The 26,974-nt window shown below is 58.2% G+C and overlaps 1 protein-coding gene across 1 annotated transcript; it reads right to left on the reverse strand.

The window, feature by feature from the left end:
* Nucleotides 1-18,905: 18,905 nt before the first annotated feature.
* Nucleotides 18,906-26,062, reverse strand: mettl3 (methyltransferase like 3). The gene is made up of 5 exons (XM_041175986.1): nucleotides 26,000-26,062; nucleotides 25,797-25,905; nucleotides 25,475-25,540; nucleotides 19,766-19,878; nucleotides 18,906-19,280 (listed from the first exon to the last, which is right to left on the reverse strand). The coding sequence occupies exons 1-5, from the start codon at nucleotides 26,032-26,034 to the stop codon at nucleotides 19,169-19,171; spliced, it is 435 nt and encodes a 144-aa protein (XP_041031920.1). The 5' UTR covers nucleotides 26,035-26,062; the 3' UTR covers nucleotides 18,906-19,168.
* Nucleotides 26,063-26,974: the final 912 nt, after the last annotated feature.

Here is a 26,974-nt window from a genome sequence, read left to right on the forward strand (position 1 = left end):
CTCTACCCGCGCACTCCCCCCCCACCCCCGTGCTGTCCTCCGCTCTCTCCACCCTGCTCTCCCCGCTCTACCCAAGCACTCCCCCTGCTCTCTACCCTCATCCCTCCGTGCTCCCGCTCTCTCCGCCCTGCTCTCCCCCGCTCTACCCGTGCACTCCCCCTGCTCTCTACCCTCATCCCTCCGTGCTCCCGCTCTCTCCGCCCTGCTCTCCCCCGCTCTACCCGCACACTCCCCCCCCACCCCCGTGCTGTCCTCCGCTCTCTCCACCCTGCTCTCCCCGCTCTACCCAAGCACTCCCCCTGCTCTCTACCCTCATCCCTCCGTGCTCCCGCTCTCTCCGCCCTGCTCTCCCCCGCTCTACCCGCACTAACCCCCCCCCACCCCCGTGCTGTCCTCCAGCTCTCCCTCCGCTCTCTCCACCCTGCTCTCCCCGCTCTACCCGTGCACTCCCCCTGCTCTCTACCCTCATCCCTCCGTGCTCCCGCTCTCTCCGCCCTGCTCTCCCCCGCTCTACCCGCGCACTCCCCCCCCACCCCCGTGCTGTCCTCCAGCTCTCCCTCCGCACTCTCCACCCTGCTCTCCCCGCTCTACCCAAGCACTCCCCCTGCTCTCTACCCTCATCCCTCCGTGCTCCCGCTCTCTCCGCCCTGCTCTCCCCCGCTCTACCCGTGCACTCCCCCCCCACCCCCGTGCTGTCCTCCGCTCTCTCCACCCTGCTCTCCCCGCTCTACCCGTGCACTCCCCCTGCTCTCTACCCTCATCCCTCCGTGCTCCCGCTCTCTCCGCCCTGCTCTCCCCCGCTCTACCCGTGCACTCCCCCCCCACCCCCGTGCTGTCCTCCGCTCTCTCTGCCCTGCTCTCCCCCGCTCTACCCGTGCACTCCCCCCCCACCCCCGTGCTGTCCTCCGCTCTCTCCACCCTGCTCTCCCCGCTCTACCCGTGCACTCCCCCTGCTCTCTACCCTCATCCCTCCGTGCTCCCGCTCTCTCCGCCCTGCTCTCCCCCGCTCTACCCGTGCACTCCCCCCCCACCCCCGTGCTGTCCTCCGCTCTCTCCACCCTGCTCTCCCCGCTCTACCCAAGCACTCCCCCTGCTCTCTACCCTCATCCCTCCGTGCTCCCGCTCGCTCCGCCCTGCTCTCCCCCGCTCTACCCGTGCACTCCCCCCCCCACCCCCGTGCTGTCCTCCAGCTCTCCCTCCGCTCTCTCCACCCTGCTCTCCCCGCTCTACCCGTGCACTCCCCCTGCTCTCTACCCTCATCCCTCCGTGCTCCCGCTCTCTCCGCCCTGCTCTCCCCCGCTCTACCCGTGCACTCCCCCTGCTCTCTACCCTCATCCCTCCGTGCTCCCGCTCTCTCCACCCTGCTCTCCCCCGCTCTACCCGCGCACTCCCCCTGCTCTCTACCCTCATCCCTCCGTGCTCCCGCTCTCTCCGCCCTGCTCTCCCCCGCTCTACCCGCGCACTCCCCCCCCACCCCCGTGCTGTCCTCCGCTCTCTCCGCCCTGCTCTCCCCCGCTCTACCCGCGCACTCCATCCGCGTTGTCCTCCTGCTCTCTCCCCTGCGCTATTCCCCCTCTACCCCCCCGCACTCTCCGCCCTGCGTTCTTCCCCGTCCTGTTCTCCGCATTCTTCCCCACCCTGCTCTCCGCGCTCTGCCCCGCTCTGCTCTCCCCCCACCACAGTCCGCGCCTCTCCCACCCGTTCCCTCCCGCTGCACGCACTCTCCCCCTCTTCCGTGCTCCCGCTCTCGCCACTGCTTTCTGCGCTCTGTTCCACCTTGCTCACCGTGCCTCCCCCCCGTTCTCCCCCTCCTATCCCCTGGCTCTCCATGGTCTCCCCCCACCCGCTTCCTCCCCCTGCCCCGCTCCACGCATGCTCCCCCCCTGGTCTCCACACACTCCCCGTTCTTCCGCGCTCTCCCTCCTGCACCACTCTCCTCTCCGCCCGTGCTCCCCCATCCCGCTCTCCCCGCCCTCCCCCCCCCCAGCTCTCCCTGCCCGTGCTCCCTGCACCGCTCTCCCCCTGCTCTCCCTGCTCTCCCCGCCTGTGCTCCTTGCCCCATTCTCCTCCCCGCTCTCCCCCTGCTCTCCCCACCCTTGCTCCCTTCCCCGCTCTCCCCCTGCTCTCCCCGCCCGTTCTCCCTCAGCTCTCCCACTGCTCTCCCCGCTCTCCCCCTGCTCTCCCCGCCCGTGCTCCTTGCCCCGCTCTCCCCCTGCTCTCCCCGCCCCGCTCTCCCCCTTCACCACCCACCGTGAACCGACAGTGTTTATTTTTATTCCATTTGTTTCACATGATTGAAGGCACTTTACCTGACTGGGATTGGGGGCTTGCTCGCCAGGGGAAAGCTCCCTGTAATCCGTCCTGAACGTTGTGTGTGTGTGTGTACTTGTGTTTTTCTTACAACCTTCCGGAAGCGGGGAGACTCTTGTCTGTCTGTCTGTCTGTCTGTCTGTCGGTCGTGTGAGGGATCATTAAGACTATGTCAGCTTCTCTCAGTCCAGCTCCAGCAATAGACACCAGCGAAATCAGCACCTCCACCTGAGAGGGCAGGCGGGGGTCTCTTCCCTCGTCTCCCTCAGCGCTGACCCTCCGACAGTGCGGCTCTCCCTCGGCGCTGACCCTCCGACAGTGCGGCTCTCCCTCGGCACTGACCCTCCGACAGTGCGGCTCTCCCTCGGCGCTGACCCTCCGACAGTGCGGCTCTCCCTCGGCGCTGACCCTCCGACAGTGCGGCTCTCCCTCGGCGCTGACCCTCCGACAGTGCGGCTCTCCCTCGGCGCTGACCCTCCGACAGTGCGGCTCTCCCTCGGCGCTGACCCTCCGACAGTGCGGCTCTCCCTCGGCGCTGACCCTCCGACAGTGCGGCTCGCCCTCGGCGCTGACCCTCCGACAGTGCGGCTCTCCCTCGGCGCTGACCCTCCGACAGTGCGGCTCTCCCTCGGCGCTGACCCTCCGACAGTGCGGCTCTCCCTCGGCGCTGACCCTCCGACAGTGCGGCTCTCCCTCGGCGCTGACCCTCCGACAGTGCGGCTCTCCCTCGGCGCTGACCCTCCGACAGTGCGGCTCTCCCTCGGCGCTGACCCTCCGACAGTGCGGCTCTCCCTTGGCGCCGACCCTTGCTCTGTTTGAGTGAAGAAGCTGAGAAATTTCGACTCCCTGCTCCGTGTAAGACCAAGGTTCTCGATGCTTTGATGCCCTTTATGTTTCTGATTTGAGGAATCACTCAGTACACACATTAACACTTAAAATAAAACCTTTTTTTATACGCACGCGGTTTTGCTCTTTAGAAGACAATGGGCGATTTGCGATTGGGCGGTGTTGAGACTGTCCAGGATCTTATTACTGTTTGTAGCTCTAGTCCCTTTCCCTCGCTCTGACATGTTAAACACCTTCAGTTTGCAGAGCCTCGCAGTGGGTAGAAGCCAGAAACCAGTTGAATGTCTCTCAGTTCGTACAAAGGAAGATGGTTGTGTGGTTGTTGGGGGGGTCAGTCATCTCAGCTCCAGGGCATCACTGCAGGAGTTCCTCAGGGTTAGTGTCCTCGGCCCAACCATCTTCAGCTGCTTCATCAATGACCTTCCTTCCATCATAAGGTCAGAAGTGGGGTTGCTCGCTGATGGTTGCACAATGTTCAGCACCATTCGCAACTCCTCAGATACTGAAGCAGTCCATGTCCAAATGCAGCAAGACCTGGACAATATCCAGGCTCGGGGCTGACAAGTGGTAAGTAACATTCACCCCCACACAAGTGTCAGGCAATGACCATCTCCAACAAGAGAGAATCCAACCATCACCCCCTTGATGTTCAATGGGCATCACCATCACTGAATCCCCCACTATCTACATCCTGGGGGTTACTATTGACCAGAAACTGAACTGGGACCAGCCATATAAATACTGCGGCTAAAAGACACCCATCTAACAGAGATGTGGTTGATTCTACCTTGCTGACTGAAGACAAATAAAGATCTAGCGAGTAACACCCATGCTACACACCCCGCTCAATGCACACCCCCCACCATCCAACCCTAAGGTCCCCTCCAAGCCCCACAGCATCCCGACTTGGAAATAAATCGGCTGTTCCTTCACTGTCACAGGGACAAAATCCTGGAACTCCCTCCCTAACAGCGCCGTGGGTGTACCTACACCACAGGGACAAAATCCTGGAACTCCCTCCCTAACAGCGCCGTGGGTGTACCTACACCACACAGGGGACAAAATCCTGGAACTCCCTCCCTAACAGTGCTGTGGGTGTACCTACACCACAGGGACAAAATCCTGGAACTCCCTCCCTAACAGCGCTGTGGGTGTACCTACACCACAGGGACAAAATCCTGGAACTCCCTCCCTAACAGCACCATGGGTGTACCTACACCAAAGGGACAAAATCCTGGAACTCCCTCCCTGACAGCGCTGTGGGTGTACCTACACCACAGGGACAAAATCCTGGAACTCCCTCCCTAACAGCACCATGGGTGTACCTACACCAAAGGGACAAAATCCTGGAACTCCCTCCCTGACAGCGCCGTGGGTGTACCTACACCACAGGGGACAAAATCCTGGAACTCCCTCCCTAACAGCGCTATGGGTGTACCTACACCACAGGGACAAAATCCTGGAACTCCCTCCCTAACAGCGCTGTGGGTGTACCTACACCACAGGGACAAAATCCTGGAACTCCCTCCCTAACAGCGCTGTGGGTGTACCTACACCACAGGGGACAAAATCCTGGAACTCCCTCCCTAACAGTGCTGTGGGTGTACCTACACCACAGGGACAAAATCCTGGAACTCCCTCCCTAACAGCGCTGTGGGTGTACCTACACCACAGGGACAAAATCCTGGAACTCCCTCCCTAACAGCGCCGTGGGTGTACCTACACCACAGGGACAAAATCCTGGAACTCCCTCCCTAACAGCACTGTGGGTGTACCTACACCACAGGGACAAAATCCTGGAACTCCCTCCCTAACAGCGCTGTGGGTGTACCTACACCACACAGGGGGCAAAATCCTGGAACTCCCTAACAGCACCGTGGGTGTACCTACACCACAGGGGACAAAATCCTGGAACTCCCTCCCTAACAGCGCTATGGGTGTACCTACACCACAGGGGCCTGCAGCGGTTCAAGAAGGCAGCTCACCCACCAACCTCTCAAGGGGGCAATTAGGAATGGGCAATAAATGCTGGGTCCAGCCAAATCTGGTAAAAAAAAGTTAGAAAAATCTCTCTGTAAAGACTCGTTGTCCAGTAGGATTTCATTGCTCTCCAACTTGTTACCTACAAGTCACCATATTTGCCATTTGGTCCACAAGTATGTGCAATATTAATAAAACAGACCTGCAATCTTGATAAAACTGTGTTTGAGGGTGTAAACCATCAGTAATCGAGACTGATCCACTCGCTGCCAGATTCACAGCTTCTAAAGGGTCAGGCGTTCCAAAGTATCCCCTAGCGGAGCAAGCCCGATGTCTACGCACCCAAAGGGTGGTGACAATCTGTTAACTGAAGTGTTCCGTTTCTGGCAATCGAGCCTGCCCCGGTTTATGTGCAAGAAACAAATCCCTTCGAGGGTAAACGGTCTCTCTTTGATCAGAGTTGATTTATTAAGAGACTCGAGGAGGGAAAACAATCGGTAACTCTCTGCCTATTGGCTTCTGCACTCTTTGACTCTCACCTTGCTAACTGTCCGTCGCCTGCCTTTTCCAATTACAGCCGCCAGACATTTAATAAACGTTTCACTCGTGACCAACCTCCTGAGGTGAGAGTTACTGCCGTGAGGGGAGAGTGACTACCCTTGACATCGAGGCAGCATTTGACCGAGTGTGGCATCAAGGGGCCCTGGCAAAACTGGAGTCATTGGGAATCAGGGGGAAAACTCTCCGCTGGTTGGGGTCATACCCAGCACAAAGGAAGATGGTTGTGGTTGTTGGGGGGTCAGTCATCTCAGCTCCAGGACATCACTGCAGAAGCTCCTCAGGGTTAGTGTCCTCGGCCCAACCATCTTCAGCTGCTTCATCAATGACCTTCCTTCCATCATAAGGTCAGAAGTGGGGTTGCTCGCTGATGGTTGCACAACGTTCAGCACCATTCACAACTCCTCAGATACTGAAGCAGTCCATGTCCAAATGCAGCAAGACCTGGACAATATCCAGGCTCGGGGCTGACAAGTGGTAAGTAACATTCACCCCCACACAAGTGTCAGGCAATGACCATCTCCAACAAGAGAGAATCCAACCATCACCCCCTTGATGTTCAATGGGCATCACCATCACTGAATCCCCCCAACTATCTACATCCTGGGGGTTACCATTGACCAGAAACTGAACTGGGCCAGCCATCTAAACACTGTGGCTACAAGACTCCCATCTAACAGAGATGTGATTCATTCTAACTTGCAGACTGAAGACAAATAGAAATCTAGCGAGTAAAACCCATACTCCACCCCCCACCACCCCACTGCCCCCCCCAAGAACCCCTCAGATGCCCACAACATCCCGACTTGGAAATATATCAGCCTTTCCTTCACTGTCACTGGGTTTAAATCCTGGAACTCCCTCCCTAACAGCGCCATGGGTGTACCTACACCACAGGCACAAAATCCTGGAACTCCCTCCCTAACAGCGCTGTGGGTGTACCTACACCACAGGGGACAAAATCCTGGAACTCCCTCCCTAACAGCGCTGTGGGTGTACCTACACCACAGGGGACAAAATCCTGGAACTCCCTCCCTAACAGCGCTGTGGGTGTACCTACACCACAGGGGACAAAATCCTGGAACTCCCTCCCTAACAGCACTGTGGGTGTACCTACACCACACAGGGGACAAAATCCTGGAACTCCCTCCCTAACAGCGCTGTGGGTGTACCTACACCACAGGGACAAAATCCTGGAACTCCCTCCCTAACAGTGCCGTGGGTGTACCTACACCACAGGGGCCTGCAGCGGTTCAAGAAGGCAGCTCACCCACCAACCTCTCAAGGGGGCAATTAGGAATGGGCAATAAATGCTGGGTCCAGCCAAATCTGGTAAAAAAAAGTTAGAAAAATCTCTCTGTAAAGACTCGTTGTCCAGTAGGATTTCATTGCTCTCCAACTTGTTACCTACAAGTCACCATATTTGCCATTTGGTCCACAAGTATGTGCAATATTAATAAAACAGACCTGCAATCGAGACTGATCCACTCGCTGCCAGATTCACAGCTCCTAAAGGGTCAGGCGTTCCAAAGTATCCCCTAGCGGAGCAAGCCTGATGTCTACGCACCCAAAGGGTGGTGACAATCTGTTAACTGAAGTGTTCCATTTCTGGCAATCGAGCCTGCCCCGGTTTATGTGCAAGAAACAAATCCCTTCAAGGGTAAACGGTCTCTCTTTGATCAGAGTTGATTTATTAAGAGACTGGAGGAGGGGAAACAATCGGTAACTCTCTGCCTATTGGCTTCTGCACTCTTTGACTCTCACCTTGCTAACTGTCCGTCGCCTGCCTTTTCCAATTACAGCCGCCAGACATTTAATAAACGTTTCACTCGTGACCAACCTCCTGAGGTGAGAGTTACTGCCGTGAGGGGAGAGTGACTACCCTTGACATCGAGGCAGCATTTGACCGAGTGTGGCATCAAGGGGCCCTGGCAAAACTGGAGTCATTGGGAATCAGGGGGAAAACTCTCCGCTGGTTGGGGTCATACCCAGCACAAAGGAAGATGGTTGTGGTTGTTGGGGGGTCAGTCATCTCAGCTCCAGGACATCACTGCAGGAGTTCCTCAGGGTTAGTGTCCTCGGCCCAACCATCTTCAGCTGCTTCATCAATGACCTTCCTTCCATCATAAGGTCAGAAGTGGGGTTGCTCGCTGATGGTTGCACAATGTTCAGCACCATTCACAACTCCTCAGATACTGAAGCAGCCCCTTGTCCAAATGCAGCAAGACCTGGACAATATCCAGGCTCGGGGCTGACAAGTGGTAAGTAACATTCACCCCCACACAAGTGTCAGGCAATGACCATCTCCAACAAGAGAGAATCCAACCATCACCCCCTTGATGTTCAATGGGCATCACCATCACTGAATCCCCCACTATCAACATCCTGGGGGTTACTATTGACCAGAAACTGAACTGGGACTAGCCATATAAATACTGCGGCTAAAAGACACCCATCTAACAGAGATGTGGTTGATTCTACCTTGCTGACTGAAGACAAATAAAGATCTAGCGAGTAACACCCATGCTACACACCCCGCTCAATGCACACCCCCCACCATCCAACCCTAAGGTCCCCTCCAAGCCCCACAGCATCCCGACTTGGAAATAAATCGGCTGTTCCTTCACTGTCACAGGGACAAAATCCTGGAACTCCCTCCCTAACTGCGCCGTGGGTGTACCTACACCACAGGGACAAAATCCTGGAACTCCCTCCCTAACAGCGCTGTGGGTGTACCTACACCACAGGGGACAAAATCCCGGAACTCCCACCCTAACAGCGCTGTGGATGTACCTACACCACAGGGGACAAAATCCTGGAACTCCCTCCCTAACAGCGCTGTGGGTGTACCTACACCACAGGGGGCAAAATCCTGGAACTCCCTCCCTAACAGCGCTGTGGGTGTACCTACACCACAGGGACAAAATCCTGGAACTCCCTCCCTAACAGCGCCGTGGGTGTACCTACACCACACAGGGGACAAAAATCCTGGAACTCCCTCCCTAACAGCACCGTGGGTGTACCTACACCACAGGGACAAAATCCTGGAACTCCCTCCCTAACAGCGCTGTGGGTGTACCTACACCACACAGGGGACAAAATCCTGGAACTCCCTCCCTAACAGCGCTGTGGGTGTACCTACACCACACGGACAAAATCCTGGAACTCCCCCCCCCACACCCCCTAACAGCACTGTGGGTGTACCTACACCACAGGGGCCTGCAGCGGTTCAAGAAGGCAGCTCACCCACCAACCTCTCAAGGGGGCAATTAGGAATGGGCAATAAATGCTGGGTCCAGCCACATCTGGTAAAAAAGAGTTAGAAAAATCTCTCTGTAAAGACTCGTTGTCCAGTAGGATTTCATTGCTCTCCAACTTGTTACCTACAAGTCACCATATTTGCCATTTGGTCCACAAGTATGTGCAATATTAATAAAACAGACCTGCAATCTTGATAAAACTGTGTTTGAGGGTGTAAACCATCAGTAATCGAGACTGATCCACTCGCTGCCAGATTCACAGCTTCTAAAGGGTCAGGCGTTCCAAAGTATCCCCTAGCGGAGCAAGCCCGATGTCTACGCTCCCAAAGGGTGGTGACAATCTGTTAACTGAAGTGTTCCGTTTCTGGCAATCGAGCCTGCCCCGGTTTATGTGCAAGAAACAAATCCCTTCGAGGGTAAACTGTCTCTCTTTGATTAGAGTTGATTTATTAAGAGACTCGAGGAGGGAAAACAATCGGTAACTCTCTGCCTATTGGCTTCTGCACTCTTTGACTCTCACCTTGCTAACTGTCTGTCACCTGCCTTTTCCAATTACAGCCGCCAGACATTTAATAAACGTTTCACTCGTGACCAACCTCCTGAGGTGAGAGTTACTGCTGTGAGGGGAGAGTGACTGCCCTTGACATCGAGGCAGCATTTGACCGAGTGTGGCATCAAGGGGCCCTGGCAAAACTGGAGTCAATGGGAATCAGGGGGAAAACTCTCCGCTGGTTGGGGTCATACCCAGCACAAAGGAAGATGGTTGTGGTTGTTGGGGGGTCAGTCATCTCAGCTCCAGGACATCACTGCAGGAGTTCCTCAGGGTAGTGTCCTTGGCCCAACCATCTTCAGCTGCTTCATCAATGACCTTCCTTCCATCATAAGGTCAGAAGTGGGGATGTTCACTGATGGTTGCACAATGTTCAGCATCACTCACAACTCCTCAGATACTGAAGCAGCCCCTTGTCCAAATGCAGCAAGACCTGGACAATATCCAGGCTCGGGGCTGACAATTGGCAAATAACATTCACCCCCACACAAGTGTCAGGCAATGACCATCTCCAACAAGAGAGAATCCAACCATCGCCCCCATGATGTTCAATGGGCATCACCATCACTGAATCCCCCCAACTATCTACATCCTGGGGGTTACCATTGACCAGAAACTGAACTGGGACCAGCCATATACATACTGCGGCTAAAAGGCACCCATCTAACAGAGATGTGGTTGATTCTACCTTGCTGACTGAAGACAAATAAAGATCTAGCGAGTAACACCCATGCTACACACCCCCCTCAATGCACCCACCCCCAACCCTAAGGTCCCCTCCAAGCCCCACAGCATCCCGACTTGTACCTACACCACAGGGACAAAATCCTGGAACTCCCTCCCTAACAGCGCCGTGGGTGTAGCTACACCACAGGTACAAAATCCTGGAACTCCCTCCCTAACAGCGCTGTGGGTGTACCTACACCACAGGGACAAAATCCTGGAACTCCCTCCCTAACAGCGCTGTGGGTGTACCTACACCACAGGGACAAAATCCTGGAACTCCCTCCCTAACAGCGCTGTGGGTGTACCTACACCACAGGGACAAAATCCTGGAACTCCCTCCCTAACAGCGCCATGGGTGTACCTACACCACAGGGACAAAATCCTGGAACTCCCTAACAGCGCCGTGGGTGTACCTACACCACAGGGGACAAAATCCTGGAACTCCCTCCCTAACAGCGCTGTGGGTGTACCTACACCACGGGGACTGCAGCGGTTCAAGAAAGCAGCTCACCCACCAACTTCTCAAGGGGCAACTAGGGATGGGTAATAAACGCTGGGTCCGGCCAGCGACCCCCCACATCCCTCGAGCGAGTAAATTTAGTGGAAAAAGAAGCATTGAAAGTGCAAATTTTTCTTTGATTCTGTACAGTTCGGACCACCCCTCTCCCCTCCGAGCACGAGTTGCTTTTCATTAGCCTTGGCTCACTCTAGTACCTTCCCCCTGCGTCCCCGCCAAGTCACTCACTCTCTCTCTCTCTCAGGCCTCTTGAAGTGTTTCGTGGCCAGAGTTGACTGATTGGGGGAGGGTGGGGGGGGTGCAACTCTTTTCTGGTGACGAACGAATAAACTGAGTCGAGCGAATCAGGGACAAAGTGAAAAGCAGCCCCCTAAAAGGGAAACGGCAAAAGACACAATTTGAAGGAAACTCGAAGAGGGTGAAGCTCTTTTAATGCCAACTTAATAAACTGGATCGCCAATGGACTTGTGAGTCCGAGTCCAGGATTCTCTTAAGGTTAACTTGCAGGTTGAGTCGGTAGTTAGGAAGGCAAATGCAATGTTGGCATTTATTTGGAGAGGACTAGAATATAAAAGCAGGGATGTGCTGCTGAAGCTTTATATAAGGCTCTGGTCAGACCACATTTAGAATATTGTGAGCAATTTTGGGCCCTGTGTATCTCAGGAAGGATGTTCTGGCCCTGGAGAGGGTCCAGAGGAGGTTCACGAGAACGATCCCAGCAATGAATGGCTTTAACATGTGAGGAACGTTTGAGGACTCTGGGTCTATACTCGATGGAGTTTAGAAGGATGAGGAGGGGGGGGATCTGATTGAAACTTACAGAATACTGAAAGGCCTGGATAGAGTGGGACGTGGGGAAGATGTTTCCATTAGTAGGAGAGACTCGGACCCGAGGGGCACAGCCTCAGAGTAAAGGGAAGACCTTTGAGAACAGAGATGAGGAGAAACTTCTTTAGCCAGAGAGTGATGAATCGATGGAATTCATGGCCACAGAAGGCGGTGGAGACCAGGTCATTGAGTGTATTTAAGAGCGAGATAGGTAGGTTCTTGATTGGTGAGGGGATCAAAGGTTACGGGGAGAAGGTGGGAGAATGGGGAGGGTTGAGAGACTTATCAGCCATGATTGAATGGGGGAGCAGACTCGATGGGCCGAATGGCCTCATTTCTGCTCCTATTTCTTACGGTCTAAATGAAATTAACAAACTGAGGGGTAAAGTAAACACAGCCCCTAAGTTAGGTTAGCTCTAAAACCAAAGACCAAGTTTAAAGAAAACTTACAAACATCAAAGCAAACTGTGGTTATGGGGGTCGATAAAACTTCCTGACCCCCGGGCGCAGGAGGCCTCGATGGTGCCGGCAGACACCGCGTGCTCCCTCTCCGGGGACACCCAGCCGGGAAGGTAGCCGGGGAAGAGGGGCAGACAGTCGGCTGGGACGACCCCCCTCGATGGCCCGCTGCCTGGAGCTGCTCATGGCCAACTTGGCCAGGCCCAGGAGCAGGTTCACGAGGAACGTGCTCCTCGGGGTGCTCGTTGATCAGGAGCGTGGGGGCTGAAACAGTAAAAGAAAAGGTTCTTTGAACAGCTGAGAAGGGAAACACAGGCTACGGCAATCAACACAGACGTGGTCCACGGACTCCGCAAGCCCACGAAAAGGGGCAGGTCTCCTGGCAGTCCGTGAACCGACACATTGTGAGGAAAAGAGGGTATAGATGTCCGAGGGGATTAACTGTCTCAATTAATCCCAGCCGATTAACAGGCATCTCCTGGTGCATGAATCGCTGAAAGCTCGTGTGCAGGTACAGCAGGGAATAAGGAGAAGGCAAGTGGGATTTAGGCATTTATTGCTAAAGGAATAGAGAATAAACATAGGGAAGGGTTGTTGGAACTGTACAAGGCATTGGTGAGACCGCACCTGGAGCACTGGACACAGTTTTGGTTCCCCTTACTTGAGGAAGGATGTAGTTGTATTGGAGACGGTTCAGAGGGTCACTAGATTGATTCCAGAGATGGGGGGGCTTGTGTTACGAGGAGAGATTGAGCAGTTTAGGTCTACGCTCGCTAGAGTTTAGATGGATGAGAGGGGATCTAATTGAGGTCTATAAGGTGCTAAAGGGGACAGACAAAGTAGACGTGGAGTGGGTGTACCCCCTTGTGGGGGATTCTAGAACGAGGGGCCATAGTTTTAGGCTGAAGGCGGGGGTAGATTTAAATCAGAGACGAGGAGGAATGACTTCTCTCGAAGGGTGGTGAGTCTGTGGGATTCTCTACCTCAGAGAGCAGTGGATGCCGGGAACCTGAATAAATTTAAGGAGGAGATGGACAGAGTTTTAACTGGTAACAGTGGGGGGGGGGGGGTGAAAGGTTATGGGGGAAGAGGGCAGGAAATTGGCCGAAATGAGATCAGCCACGATCGTGTCGAGTGGTGGGGTAGGCTCGAGGGGCTGAATGGCCTCCTCCTGCTCCTAGTTTCTATATTTCTAGTGCATGAATCACAGGTTAGTATGAAGTGTATTATCTAAATGGTGAGAGATTGCAGAGCTCTGAGACGCAGAGGGATCTGGGTGTCCTAGTGCATGAATCACAGAAGGTTAGTATGAAGTGTATTATCTAAATGGTGAGAGATTGCAGAGCTCTGAGACGCAGAGGGATCTGGGTGTCCTAGTGCATGAATCACAGAAGGTTAGTATGAAGTGTATTATCTAAATGGTGAGAGATTGCAGAGCTCTGAGGTACAGAGGGATCTGGGTGTCCTAGTGCATGAATCACAGAAGGTTAGTATGAAGTGTATTATCTAAATGGTGAGAGATTGCAGAGCTCTGAGACACGGAGGGATCTGGGTGTCCTAGTGCATGAATCACAGAAGGTTAGTATGAAGTGTATTATCTAAATGGTGAGAGATTGCAGAGCTCTGAGACGCAGAGGGATCTGGGTGTCCTAGTGCATGAATCACAGAAGGTTAGTATGAAGTGTATTATCTAAATGGTGAGAGATTGCAGAGCTCTGAGGTACAGAGGGATCTGGGTGTCCTAGTGCATGAATCACAGAAGGTTAGTATGAAGTGTGTTATCTAAATGGTGAGAGATTGCAGAGCTCTGAGGTGCAGAGGGATCTGGGTGTCCTAGTGCATGAATCACAGAAGGTTAGTATGAAGTGTATTATCTAAATGGTGAGAGATTGCAGAGCTCTGAGACACAGAGGGATCTGGGTGTCCTAGTGCATGAATCACAGAAGGTTAGTATGAAGTGTCTTATCTAAATGGTGAGAGATTGCAGAGCTCTGAGACACAGAGGGATCTGGGTGTCCTAGTGCATGAATCACAGAAGGTTAGTGTACAGGTACAGCAGGTCATTACGAAGGCTAAGGGAACGCTATCCTTTATTACAAGAGGGGTTGAACACGTTATGCTTCAGTTATACGGGGCGTTGGGTGAGATTTATCTCGAATACTTTGCGCGGTTTTGGTCTCCTTATTTGAGGAAGGTTGTTAATACGTTGGAGGTGGTTCAGAGGGAGGTGGTTCACTCGATTGATGCCTGGAATGAGTGGGCTGTCGGATGAGGAAAGGGTCGGACAGACTGGGCTTGTTTCCACCGGAGTTTAGAAGAGTGAGGGGGTGGGGGGGGGGGGGGCGTTGATTGGATTGAAGTTTACAAGACCCTGAACAGTCTCGACAAGGTGGACGTAGAGAGGGTGTTCCCTCCGGTGGGAGAGTCCAGAACGAGGGGACACTTTTAAAATTCGAGTGTGGCCCTTTTAGGACAGAGATGAGGAGAATGTTTTCTCTCTCCGAGGGTTGTGCGAGTTTGGAACTCTCCGCTTCAGAAGGCGATGATGGAGACGGGGATGGGGGGTGGGGGGGGCAGTCGGTGGATATACTTAAGGCCGAGGTAGAGAGATTTCCAGTGAGGCATAAGGGGATCGAAGGTTATTGGGGGGGGGGGGGGGGTGTAGGTGGGAACGTGGAACTGGAAACACAAAACAGATCAGCCAGGATCTTATCGAGCAGCCTAGAGGGGCTGAATGGCCTCCTCCTGCTCCCTACGTTTCTGTCTTCCCCCGGATATTGTTAACGCGTAGGAATCGATCGCTCCCGGTCTTGGGACTTGCTCAGTTACTGACCCTCCTTAGACCACCACCACCACCCCCCCAACCCAACCCAAGCACCAACCCCAACCCCAACCCCAACCCCACCACTCCCTTACCAACGGGCAAGGGGATTCCACACGTCCACCAGCCTCGGGGTTGAGGGGATGTCTCCTCGTCTCCATCCTAAACCCACCTTGTCCCCAGACTGTGCCCCACCGCGGACTAGGCTCCGCTGGACGGTTTGGGTGGGGTGGGGGTGGGGGTGGGGGGGGGAAGAGTCGTGGGGCAGTGGTGGGGGCTAGAAGGAGGGTGGGAACATCCTTCCTGCCCCCTGCCCCCGTTGAGCCAGTGGACGATCAGTGAAGCTGCGCAAAGCCAGTGAACCCATAATTCATAATCTTCTCCCCACCACCCCACCCTCCCCCCAACCAACCGACGACCCACCCCCCCACCCCCACTTCACCCCCAATTCACCCCCGCCTGCTCCGAGGGGGGCTCTCCGGGAGAATGAAAGTCCCGGGAGCGTTCCGGTGAACCTCCTCTCCCCTCTGAACACAAACACACCCACCCACCCCCCCCTCTCTCTCTCTCTCTCATGGTGGGGGGGGGGGGTTCCCGAAATCCCTGGATCGAACCCGGTATTCCGGCTGGGAACAGGACCGGTAGAGGCCCTGGGGAAAGAGGGAAGCGGCGGCTCAGTAAGCGGGGAAGATTGGGAGGGGGCGCAGTCGGAGAAATAATTGCGGTGGGGGTGGGGGTGTGGGTGGGGGGAGAGAAGGTGCAGGGTGACGGGACCGATGCAGGTGGGAAGAGGGGCACAGTTCCGGTCTCCGTATCCCCCCCTCGGTTAGATCACACCGGGAGCACCGTGCACAGTTCCGGTCTCCGTATCCCCCCTCGGTTAGACCACACTCGGAGCACCGTGCACAGTTCCGGTCTCCGTATCCCCCTCGGTTAGACCACACTCGGAGCACCGTGCACAGTTCCGGTCTCCGTATCCCCTGGGTTAGACCGCACTCGGAGCACCGTGCACAGTTCCGGTCTCCGTATCCCCCCTCGATTAGACCACACTCGGAGCACCGTGCACAGTTCCGGTCTCCGTATCCCCCCTCGGTTAGACCACACTCGGAGCACCGTGCACAGTTCCGGTCTCCGTATCCCCCCTCGGTTAGACCACACTCGGAGCACCGTGCACAGTTCCGGTCTCTGTATCCCCCGGGTTAGACCACACTCGGAGCACCGTGCACAGTTCCGGTCTCTGTATCCCCCTCGGTTAGACCCACACTTGGAGCACTGTGCACAGTTCCGGTCTCCCTTTCCATAAGGATAGAGTCAGTAGAATAGGTGCAAAGGACTTCATGAGAGGGCATTAAAGGATGAGACAGGGGGGCTGAATTTCTGCAACACGTTGAGGATAATCACCATGACCAGTATGTTCTTGATCCAACCAGAAAGGAGGCATTGGCGCATCAGATGCTGGGCCACGAGGACTGTGTGTCTGTGGGGAGGGGGAGCACTTGGGTAAGAGTGATCATAACATCATAAGCGGGTGAAATCAGTAATGGAGCAGGACCAAAGAACAATCTAAAGTAGAAGTGTCCAAATTGGTAGAGGGGTCATTTCAATGGGAGCGCAAACAGACCCAGCTTGGCGAAAACAAAAGCGGAAACTACCATTGAAAACCATAATGGGGCAATGGGAAATTGTCAAGGCAGAGATGCTTAAGATACAGTCTAGGCCGACTCCCAATGAGGTGGAAGGTAAGGCAGCTGGAAACAGAGTTGCTTGGGATGATGAGGGATAGAGATTTTTTTAAAAATTCAATCACGAGATGTGGGCATCGCTGGCCGGACCCAGCGTTTATTGCCCATCCCTAATTGCCCCCTTGAGAAGGTGGTGGGTGAGCTGCCTTCTTGAGCCGCTGCAGTCCCTGTGGTGTAGGTACACCCACGGCGCTGTTAGGGAGGGAGTTCCAGGATTTTGTCCCCTGTGGTGTAGGTACACCCATGGCGCTGTTAGGGAGGGAGTGCCAGGATTTTGTCCCTGTGGTGTAGGTACACCCACAGCGCTGTTAGGGAGGGAGTTCCAGGATTTTGTCCCCGTGGTGTAGGTACACCCACAGCGCTGTTAGGGAGGGAGTTCCAGGATTTTGTCCCTGTGGTGTAGGTACACCCACAGTGCTGTTAGGGAGGGACTTCCAGGATTTTGTCCCTGTGGTGTAGGTACACCCACAGCGCTGTTAGGGACAGAGATCCAGGATTTTGTCCCTGTGGTGTAGGTACACCCACAGCGCTGTTAGGGAGGGAGTTCCAGGATTTTGTCCCTGTGGTGTAGGTACACCCACAGCGCTGTTAGGGAGGGAGTTCCAGGATTTTGTCCCTGTGGTGTAGGTACACCCACGGTGCTGTTAGGGAGGGAGTTCCAGGATTTTGTCCCTGTGGTGTAGGTACACCCACAGTGCTGTTAGGGAGGGAGTTCCAGGATTTTGTCCCTGTGGTGTAGGTACACCCACAGCGCTGTTAGGGACAGAGTTCCAGGATTTTGTCCCTGTGGTGTAGGTACACCCACGGCGCTGTTAGCAAGGGAGTTCCAGGATTTTGTCCCTGTGGTGTAGGTACACCCATGGCGCTGTTAGGGAGGGAGGTCCAGGATTTTGTCCCTGTGGTGTAGGTACACCCACAGCGCTGTTAGGGAGGGAGTGCCAGGATTTTGTCCCCTGTGGTGTAGGTACACCCATGGCGCTGTTAGGGAGGGAGTTCCAGGATTTTGTCCCTGTGGTGTAGGTACACCCATGGCGCTGTTAGGGAGGGAGGTCCAGGATTTTGTCCCTGTGGTGTAGGTACACCCACAGCGCTGTTAGGGAGGGAGTTCCAGGATTTTGTCCCTGTGGTGTAGGTACACCCACAGCGCTGTTAGGGAGGGAGTTCCAGGATTTTGTCCGTGTGGTGTAGGTACACCCACAGCGCTGTTAGGGAGGGAGTTCCAGGATTTTGTCCCTGTGGTGTAGGTACACCCACAGCGCTGTTAGGGAGGGAGTTCCAGGATTTTGTCCGTGTTGTGTAGGTACACCCACAGTGCTGTTAGGGAGGGAGTTCCAGGATTTTGTCCGTGTGGTGTAGGTACACCCACAGTGCTGTTAGGGAGGGAGTTCCAGGATTTTGTCCCTGTGGTGTAGGTACACCCACGGCGCTGTTAGGGAGGGATTTCCAGGATTTTGACCCAGTGACAGTGAAGGAATGGCCAATATATTTCCAAGTTGGGATGGTGAGGGGCTCGGAGGGGAACTTCCAGGTGGTGGGTGTTCCCCATGTGTCTGCTGCCCTCGTCCTTCTAGATGGTAGCGGTGGTGGGTTTGGGCAGCGCTGTTGGTGGGTGCGATTGGGACGGGTTTGGATAAGGAGGACGAGTAAAAGCTATCCCCCTTAGCTGCAAGTGCAAAGACTAGAGGGACATGAGGTTTGCCTGTCTCTGTGGGAAAGAGCGACCGGTTTGACAAAGAGGTTCTGAATCCTCGCTTCAGTGTGACAGCATCGAGTGCCAATGGCATCACGGACACTGCCTGTACTTTGGGGAAGTGAAATATCAGGTAAGAGGGCAGAGGAAGGGTTTCCTGAACTGTCGGAGGGTCAGCGCCGAGGGAGAGCCGCACTGTCGGAGGGTCAGCGCCGAGGGAGAGCCGCACCGTCGGGGGGTCTGCGCCGAGGGAGAGCCGCACCGTCGGGGGGTCAGCGCCGAGGGAGAGCCGCACCGTCGGAGGGTCAGCGCCGAGGGAGAGCCGCACCGTCGGAGGGTCAGCGCCGAGGGAGAGCCGCACCGTCGGAGGGTCAGCGCCGAGGGAGAGCCGCACCGTCGGGGGGTCAGCGCCGAGGGAGAGCCGCACCGTCGGGGGGTCAGCGCCGAGGGAGAGCCGCACCGTCGGAGGGTCAGCGCCGAGGGAGAGCCGCACCGTCGGAGGGTCAGCGCCGAGGGAGAGCCGCACCGTCGGAGGGTCAGCGCCGAGGGAGAGCCGCACTGTCGGAGAGGCTGTACTGTGTGATGGATGATGGAGAGACTGAAATACAGAGGAACACAGGAGGTGACTGGGATTTAATCACAGGCCAGTGTCCTGCCTGAAGCAGATACAGATCGAAATATGCAGCCCTGAGCGAAGACAACAGCAGAATATTTACACAGTCCCCACTCCCCCCATCGTCAGTGTGTGTGCGTGTAATCCCAGACAGTGTACAGCCCATGCCAACAGAGGGGGGAGGGGGTGAGGGAGAGGTGGGGGTGGAGGGTGAAAGGGAGATCGGGGGGAGGGACTTCGCTTCTCCTGATGCTTCTCTCGATAGCTCTCACACATTCTTCAACTTGGTGATGACTCCATTTGGATAACCTTTCTTAAAGCGAGCTACGACATCCGGATCAAGTAAGTGAATCCCATCCAACTGATTCCCGAGTGTGATCCTGAAACAGCGAGAGAGAGAGAGAGAGAGAGAGACCACAATTAGATGCAAGGTCAGACCAGTCTCCCTCTACACCGTCCCCATCAAACACTCCCAGGACAGGTACAGCACGGGGTAAGATACAGAGTAAATCTCCCTCTACACTGTCCCCATCAAACACTCCCAGGACAGGTACAGCACGGGGTTAGATACAGAGTAAAGCTACCTCTACACTGTCCCCATCAAACACTCCCAGGACAGGTACAGCACGGGGTTAGATACAGAGTAAATTTCCCTCTACACCGTCCCCATCAAACACTCCCAGGACAGGTACAGCACGGGGTTAGATACAGAGTAAATCTCCCTCTACACCGTCCCCATCAAACACTCCCAGGACAGGTACAGCACGGGGTTAGATACAGAGTCCATCTCCCTCTACACTGTCCCCATCAAACACTCCCAGGACAGGTACAGCACGGGGTTAGATACAGATTGACGGTCTCTAACCAGTTGGGTTGGACGTTGTGGGGTCTCCCGAACAGTTCGATTTTCCGGGTTCCAGGCGAGAGCCGTTCGATCATTCCGTAAATTTCGTCGGGTTTGTGGCTGGTCGATCGAACCTGCGGAGAGAGGGAGGGAGGCAAAGGTCAGCGATTCACGGGGACGAGGTGTACAGCCAGGGCGTCTGCCTGGAGGGTTCCCCTCGCGCCCCAACCCCCTCTGCACCGAGCCGTGCACGGCCACGTCCGCATCGACAGCGCCGGGGGGGGCATCACCTCCCAGAAACCCTACAGAACCCGGTCACTCGCAGCTGCAGAGGGAGGGAGAGAGCGCGCGAGAGGGAGGGAGAGAGCGCGCGAGAGGGAGGGAGAGAGCGCGCGAGAGGGAGGGAGAGAGCGCGCGAGAGGGAGGGAGAGAGCGCGCGAGAGGGAGGGAGAGAGCGCGCGAGAGGGAGGGAGAGAGCGCGCGAGAGGGAGGGAGAGAGCGCGCGAGAGGGAGGGAGAGAGCGCGCGAGAGGGAGGGAGAGAGCGCGCGAGAGGGAGGGAGAGAGCGCGCGAGAGGGAGGGAGAGAGCGCGCGAGAGGGAGGGAGAGAGCGCGCGAGAGGGAGGGAGAGAGCGCGCGAGAGGGAGGGAGAGAGCGCGCGAGAGGGAGGGAGAGAGCGCGCGAGAGGGAGGGAGAGAGCGCGCGAGAGGGAGGGAGAGAGCGCGCGAGAGGAGGGAGGGAGAGAGCGCGCGAGAGGGAGGGAGAGAGCGCGCGAGAGGGAGGGAGAGAGCGCGCGAGAGGGAGGGAGAGAGCGCGCGAGAGGGAGGGAGAGAGCGCGCGAGAGGGAGGGAGAGAGCGCGCGAGAGGGAGGGAGAGAGCGCGCGAGAGGGAGGGAGAGAGCGCAGCGAGAGGGAGGGAGAGAGCGCGCGAGAGGGAGGGAGAGAGCGCGCGAGAGGGAGGGAGAGAGCGCGCGAGAGGGAGGGAGAGAGCGCGCGAGAGGGAGGGAGAGAGCGCGCGAGAGGGAGGGAGAGAGCGCGCGAGAGGGAGGGAGAGAGCGCGCGAGAGGGAGGGAGAGAGCGCGCGAGAGGGAGGGAGAGAGCGCGCGAGAGGGAGGGAGAGAGCGCGCGAGAGGGAGGGAGAGAGCGCGCGAGAGGGAGGGGAGAGAGCGCGCGAGAGGGAGGGAGAGAGCGCGCGAGAGGGAGGGGAGAGAGCGCGCGAGAGGGAGGGAGAGAGCGCGCGAGAGGGAGGGAGAGAGCGCGCGAGAGGGAGGGAGAGAGCGCGCGAGAGGGAGGGAGAGAGCGCGCGAGAGGAGGAGAGAGAGCGCGCGAGAGGGAGGGAGAGAGCGCGCGAGAGGGAGGGAGAGAGCGCGCGAGAGGGAGGGAGAGAGCGCGCGAGAGGGAGGGAGAGAGCGCGCGAGAGGGAGGGAGAGAGCGCGCGAGAGGGAGGGAGAGAGCGCGCGAGAGGGAGGGAGAGAGCGCGCGAGAGGGAGGGAGAGAGCGCGCGAGAGGGAGGGAGAGAGCGCGCGAGAGGGAGGGAAGAGAGCGCGCGAGAGGGAGGGAGAGAGCGCGCGAGAGGGAGGGAGAGAGCGCGCGAGAGGGAGGGAGAGAGCGCGCGAGAGGGAGGGAGAGAGCGCGCGAGAGAGTGCAAGAGAGAAGGAGAGAGCGCGCGAGAGAGCGAGAGAGTGCAAGAGAGGGAGAGAGAGAGGGATAGAGACAGAGCGCGAGAGAGGGAGGGAGAGAGCGCGCGAGAGAGAGAGGGAGAGAGCGCGCGAGAGAGAGAGGGAGAGAGCGCGCGAGAGAGAGAGGGAGAGAGCGCGCGAGAGAGAGAGGGAGAGAGCGCGCGAGAGAGAGAGGGAGAGAGCGCGCGAGAGAGAGAGGGAGAGAGCGCGGCGAGAGAGAGAGGGAGAGAGCGCGCGAGAGAGAGAGGGGGCGGGAGAGAGCGCGCGAGAGAGAGGAGGAGAGAGCGCGCGAGAGAGAGAGGGAGAGAGCGCGCGAGAGAGAGAGGGAGAGAGCGCGCGAGAGAGAGAGGAGAGAGCGCGCGAGAGAGAGGAGGGAGAGAGCGCGCGAGGAGAGGGAGGGAGAGAGCGCGAGAGAGAGAGGGGAGAGCGCGCGAGAGAGAGAGGGAGAGAGCGCGCGAGAGAGAGAGGGAGAGAGCGCGCGAGAGAGGGAGGGAGAGAGGCGCGCGAGAGAGAGAGGGAGAGAGCGCGCGAGAGAGAGAGGGAGAGAGCGCGCGAGAGAGAGAGGGAGAGAGCGCGCGAGAGAGAGAGGGAGAGAGCGCGCGAGAGAGAGAGGGAGAGAGCGCGCGAGAGAGAGAGGGAGAGAGCGCGCGAGAGAGAGAGGGAGAGAGCGCGCGAGAGAGAGAGGGGAGATAGCGCGCGAGAGGAGAGAGGAGAGAGCGCGCGAGAGAGAGAGGGGAGAGAGCGCGCGAGAGAGAGGGAGAGAGCGCGCAGAGAGAGGGAGGAGAGCGCGCGAGAGAGAGAGGGAGAGAGCGCGGCGAGAGAGAGAGGGGAGAGAGCGCGCGAGAGAGAGAGGGAGAGAGGCGCGCGAGAGAGAGAGGGAGAGAGCGCGGCGAGAGAGAGAGGGAGAGAGCGCGCGAGAGAGAGAGTGAGAGAGCGCGCGAGAGAGAGAGGGAGAGAGCGCGCGAGAGAGAGAGGGAGAGAGCGCGCGAGAGAGAGAGGGAGAGAGCGCGCGAGAGAGAGAGGGAGAGGAGCGCGCGAGAGAGAGAGGGAGAGAGCGCGCGAGAGAGAGAGGGAGAGAGCGCGCGAGAGAGAGAGGGAGAGAGCGCGCGAGAGAGAGAGGGAGAGAGCGCGCGAGAGAGAGAGGGAGAGAGCGCGCGAGAGAGAGAGGGAGAGAGCGCGCGAGAGAGAGAGGGAGAGAGCGCGCGAGAGAGAGAGGGAGAGAGCGCGCGAGAGAGAGGGAGAGAGCGCGCGAGAGAGAGAGAGAGAGAGCGCGCGAGAGAGAGAGGGAGAGAGCGCGCGAGAGAGAGAGGGAGAGAGCGCGCGAGAGAGAGAGGGAGAGCGCGCGAGAGAGAGAGGGAGCGCGCGAGAGAGAGAGGGCGCGAGAGAGAGAGGGAGAGAGCGCGCGAGAGAGGGAGAGAGCGCGCGAGAGAGAGAGGGAGAGAGCGCGCGAGAGAGAGAGGGAGAGAGCGCGCGAGAGAGAGAGGGAGAGAGCGCGCGAGAGAGAGAGGGAGAGAGCGTGCGAGAGAGAGAGGGAGAGAGCGCGCGAGAGAGAGGGAGAGAGCGCGCGAGAGAAAGGGAGAGAGCGCACGCGAGAGAGAGGGAGAGAGCGCACGCGAGAGAGAGGGAGAGAGCGCACGCGAGAGAGAGGGAGAGAGCGCACGCGAGAGAGAGGGAGAGAGCGCTCGCGAGAGAGAGGGAGAGAGCGCGCGCGAGAGATTGGGAGAGAGCGCGCGCGAGAGAGAGGGAGAGAGCGCGGGCGAGAGAGAGGGAGAGAGCGCGGGCGAGAGAGAGGGAGAGAGCGCGGGCGAGAGAGAGAGAGAGAGAGCGCGCGAGAGAGAGAGGGAGAGAGCGCGCGAGAGAGAGAGGGAGAGAGCGCGCGAGAGAGAGAGCGCGCGAGAGAGAGAGGGCGCGAGAGAGAGAGGGCGCGAGAGAGGGAGAGAGCGCGCGAGAGAGGGAGAGAGCGCGCGAGAGAGGGAGAGAGCGCGCGAGAGAGGGAGAGAGCGCGCGAGAGAGAGAGGGAGAGAGCGCGCGAGAGAGAGAGGGAGAGAGCGCGCGAGAGAGAGAGGGAGAGAGCGCGCGAGAGAGAGAGGGAGAGAGCGCGCGAGAGAGAGAGGGAGAGAGCGCGCGAGAGAGAGAGGGAGAGAGCGCGCGAGAGAGAGAGGGAGAGAGCGCGCGAGAGAGAGAGGGAGAGAGCGCGCGAGAGAGAGAGGGAGAGAGCGCGCGAGAGAGAGAGGAGAGAGCGCGCGAGAGAGAGAGGGAGAGAGCGCGCGAGAGAGAGAGGGAGAGAGCGCGCGAGAGAGAGAGGGAGAGAGCGCGCGAGAGAGAGAGGGAGAGAGCGCGCGAGAGAGAGAGGGAGAGAGCGCGCGAGAGAGAGAGGGAGAGAGCGCGCGAGAGAGAGAGGGAGAGAGCGCGCGAGAGAGAGAGGGAGAGAGCGCGCGAGAGAGAGAGGGAGAGAGCGCGCAGAGAGAGAGGGGAGAGAGCGCGCGAGAGAGAGAGGGAGAGAGCGCGCGAGAGAGAGAGGGAGAGAGCGCGCGAGAGAGAGAGGGAGAGAGCGCGCGAGAGAGAGAGGGAGAGAGCGCGCGAGAGAGAGGGAGAGAGCGCGCGAGAGAGAGAGAGAGAGAGCGCGCGAGAGAGAGAGAGGGAGAGAGCGCGCGAGAGAGCGAGGGAGAGAGCGCGCAGAGAGAGAGAGGGAGAGCGCGCGAGAGAGAGAGGGAGCGCGCGAGAGAGAGAGGGGCGCGAGAGAGAGAGGGAGAGAGCGCGCGAGAGAGGGAGAGAGCGCGCGAGAGAGAGAGGGAGAGAGCGCGCGAGAGAGAGAGGGAGAGAGCGCGCGAGAGAGAGAGGGAGAGAGCGCGCGAGAGAGAGAGGGAGAGAGCGTGCGAGAGAGAGAGGGAGAGAGCGCGCGAGAGAGAGGGAGAGAGCGCGCGAGAGAAAGGGAGAGAGCGCACGCGAGAGAGAGGGAGAGAGCGCACGCGAGAGAGAGGGAGAGAGCGCACGCGAGAGAGAGGGAGAGAGCGCACGCGAGAGAGAGGGAGAGAGCGCTCGCGAGAGAGAGGGAGAGAGCGCGCGCGAGAGATTGGGAGAGAGCGCGCGCGAGAGAGAGGGAGAGAGCGCGGGCGAGAGAGAGGGAGAGAGCGCGGGCGAGAGAGAGGGAGAGAGCGCGGGCGAGAGAGAGAGAGAGAGAGCGCGCGAGAGAGAGAGGGAGAGAGCGCGCGAGAGAGAGAGGGAGAGAGCGCGCGAGAGAGAGAGCGCGCGAGAGAGAGAGGGCGCGAGAGAGAGAGGGCGCGAGAGAGGGAGAGAGCGCGCGAGAGAGGGAGAGAGCGCGCGAGAGAGGGAGAGAGCGCGCGAGAGAGAGAGGGAGAGAGCGCGCGAGAGAGAGAGGGAGAGAGCGCGCGAGAGAGAGAGGGAGAGAGCGCGCGAGAGAGAGAGGGAGAGAGCGCGCGAGAGAGAGAGGGAGAGAGCGCGCGAGAGAGAGAGGGAGAGAGCGCGCGAGAGAGAGGGAGAGAGCGCGCGAGAGAGAGGGAGAGAGCGCGCGAGAGAGAGGGAGAGAGCGCACGCGAGAGAGAGGGAGAGAGCGCACGCGAGAGAGAGGGAGAGAGCGCACGCGAGAGAGAGGGAGAGAGCGCTCGCGAGAGAGAGGGAGAGAGCGCGCGCGAGAGATTGGGAGAGAGCGCGCGCGAGAGAGAGGGAGAGAGCGCGGGCGAGAGAGAGGGAGAGAGCGCGGGCGAGAGAGAGAGAGAGAGAGCGCGGGCGAGAGAGAGAGAGAGAGCGCGGGCGAGAGAGGGAGAGAGAGCACGAGAGAGAGAGAGCACGAGAGAGGGAGAGAGAGCACGAGAGAGAGAGAGAGAGAGCACGAGAGAGAGAGAGAGAGAGCACGAGAGAGAGAGAGAGAGAGCACGAGAGAGAGAGAGAGAGAGCACGAGAGAGAGAGCACGAGAGAGAGAGAGAGAGCACGAGAGAGAGAGAGGGAGAGCACGAAAGAGAGAGAGAGAGCACGAGAGAGAGAGAGAGCGCGCGCGAGAGAGGGGTGCCCCGAGGCACATCTGAACACACTGACCTCTGCTACAATCACGTCACAGTCCAGGCCTCGGTTAAACCCCTGGGGGTTCCCTTTGACTCCCACCTGTAACAGAAGGAGCATCCAGAATTTACAGACTGACTCGCATAGAGGGACTGGGAAACTCTACACGTGGACAGACAGGATGAGTTTGGAGGATTAGGGTAGGAGAGGAGCCCGAGAGGAGTTGGGGGGCTCCTCCGAGGCCTGTGGAGTGATGTGGAGGGCTGGTGGGTGGGGCTAGCAGGCAGGGGGCGGGGCTGGCGGAGAGGGCTCTTTGCCATGATTCAGCCAGTGGACACAGAGGGTGGGAGTGACCTACCAGGCAGTGCTCTTTGCCATGATTCAGCCAGTGGCCAGTGCGTCCAGTCCGAATGATTCGCTGCAGCTGATTGGTCTTCACCCAGATGATCTCATCCACTCGCTCGTATCTGATTGGAGGGTGAAACAGAGAGTTGATGAATGGGCAGTGGAAGGGACTGTCAGTGAAACTGATCAGAAAAGGGGTCAAATTGGTTCACTCACCCCCAGAGCTTCAGACATTCTCGTCCCAACTCCATCGCCCTGGAGAGAGAGAGAGAGAACAAGACAGCAACCCATCAATAGAGAGAAAGAACGTGAGCGAGAAGGACAAAAAGAGAGCGCCAGAGCGGGAGGGAGGAAGAGAGCGCCAGAGCGGGAGGGAGGAAGAGAGCGCCAGAGCGGGAGGGAGGAAGAGAGCGCCAGAGCGGGAGGGAGGAAGAGAGCGCCAGAGCGGGAGGGAGGAAGAGAGCGCCAGAGCGGGAGGGAGGAAGAGAGCGCCAGAGCGGGAGGGAGGAAGAGAGCGCCAGAGCGGGAGGGAGGAAGAGAGCGCCAGAGCGGGAGGGAGGAAGAGAGCGCCAGAGCGGGAGGGAGGAAGAGAGCGCGGGAGGGAGGAAGAGAGCGCGGGAGGGAGGAAGAGAGCGCCAGAGCGGGAGGGAGGAAGAGAGCGCGGGAGGGAGGAAGAGAGCGCGGGAGGGAGGAAGAGAGCGCGGGAGGGAGGAAGAGAGCGCGGGAGGGAGGAAGAGAGCGCGGGAGGGAGGAAGAGAGCGCGGGAGGGAGAAAGAGAGCGCGGGAGGGAGAAAGAGAGCGCGGGAGGGAGAAAGAGAGCGCGGGAGGGAGAAAGAGAGCGCGGGAGGGAGTAAGAGAGCGCGGGAGGGAGAAAGAGAGCGCGGGAGGGAGAAAGAGAGCGCGGGAGGGAGAAAGAGAGCGCGGGAGGGGGAAAGAGAGCGCGGGAGGGGGAAAGAGAGCGCGGGAGGGGGAAAGAGAGCGCGGGAGGGGGAAAGAGAGAGCGGGAGGGGGAAAGAGAGAGCGGGAGGGGGAAAGAGAGAGCGGGAGGGGGAAAGAGAGAGCGGGAGGGGGAAAGAGAGAGCGGGAGGGGGAAAGAGAGAGCGGGAGGGAGAAAGAGAGCGCGGGAGGGAGAAAGAGAGCGCGGGAGGGGAGAAAGAGAGCGCGGAGGGAGAAAGAGAGCGCGGGAGGGAG

This window comes from Carcharodon carcharias, chromosome 27 (assembly GCF_017639515.1).
Source record: "Carcharodon carcharias isolate sCarCar2 chromosome 27, sCarCar2.pri, whole genome shotgun sequence".
NCBI classification, from domain to species: domain Eukaryota; kingdom Metazoa; phylum Chordata; class Chondrichthyes; order Lamniformes; family Lamnidae; genus Carcharodon; species Carcharodon carcharias.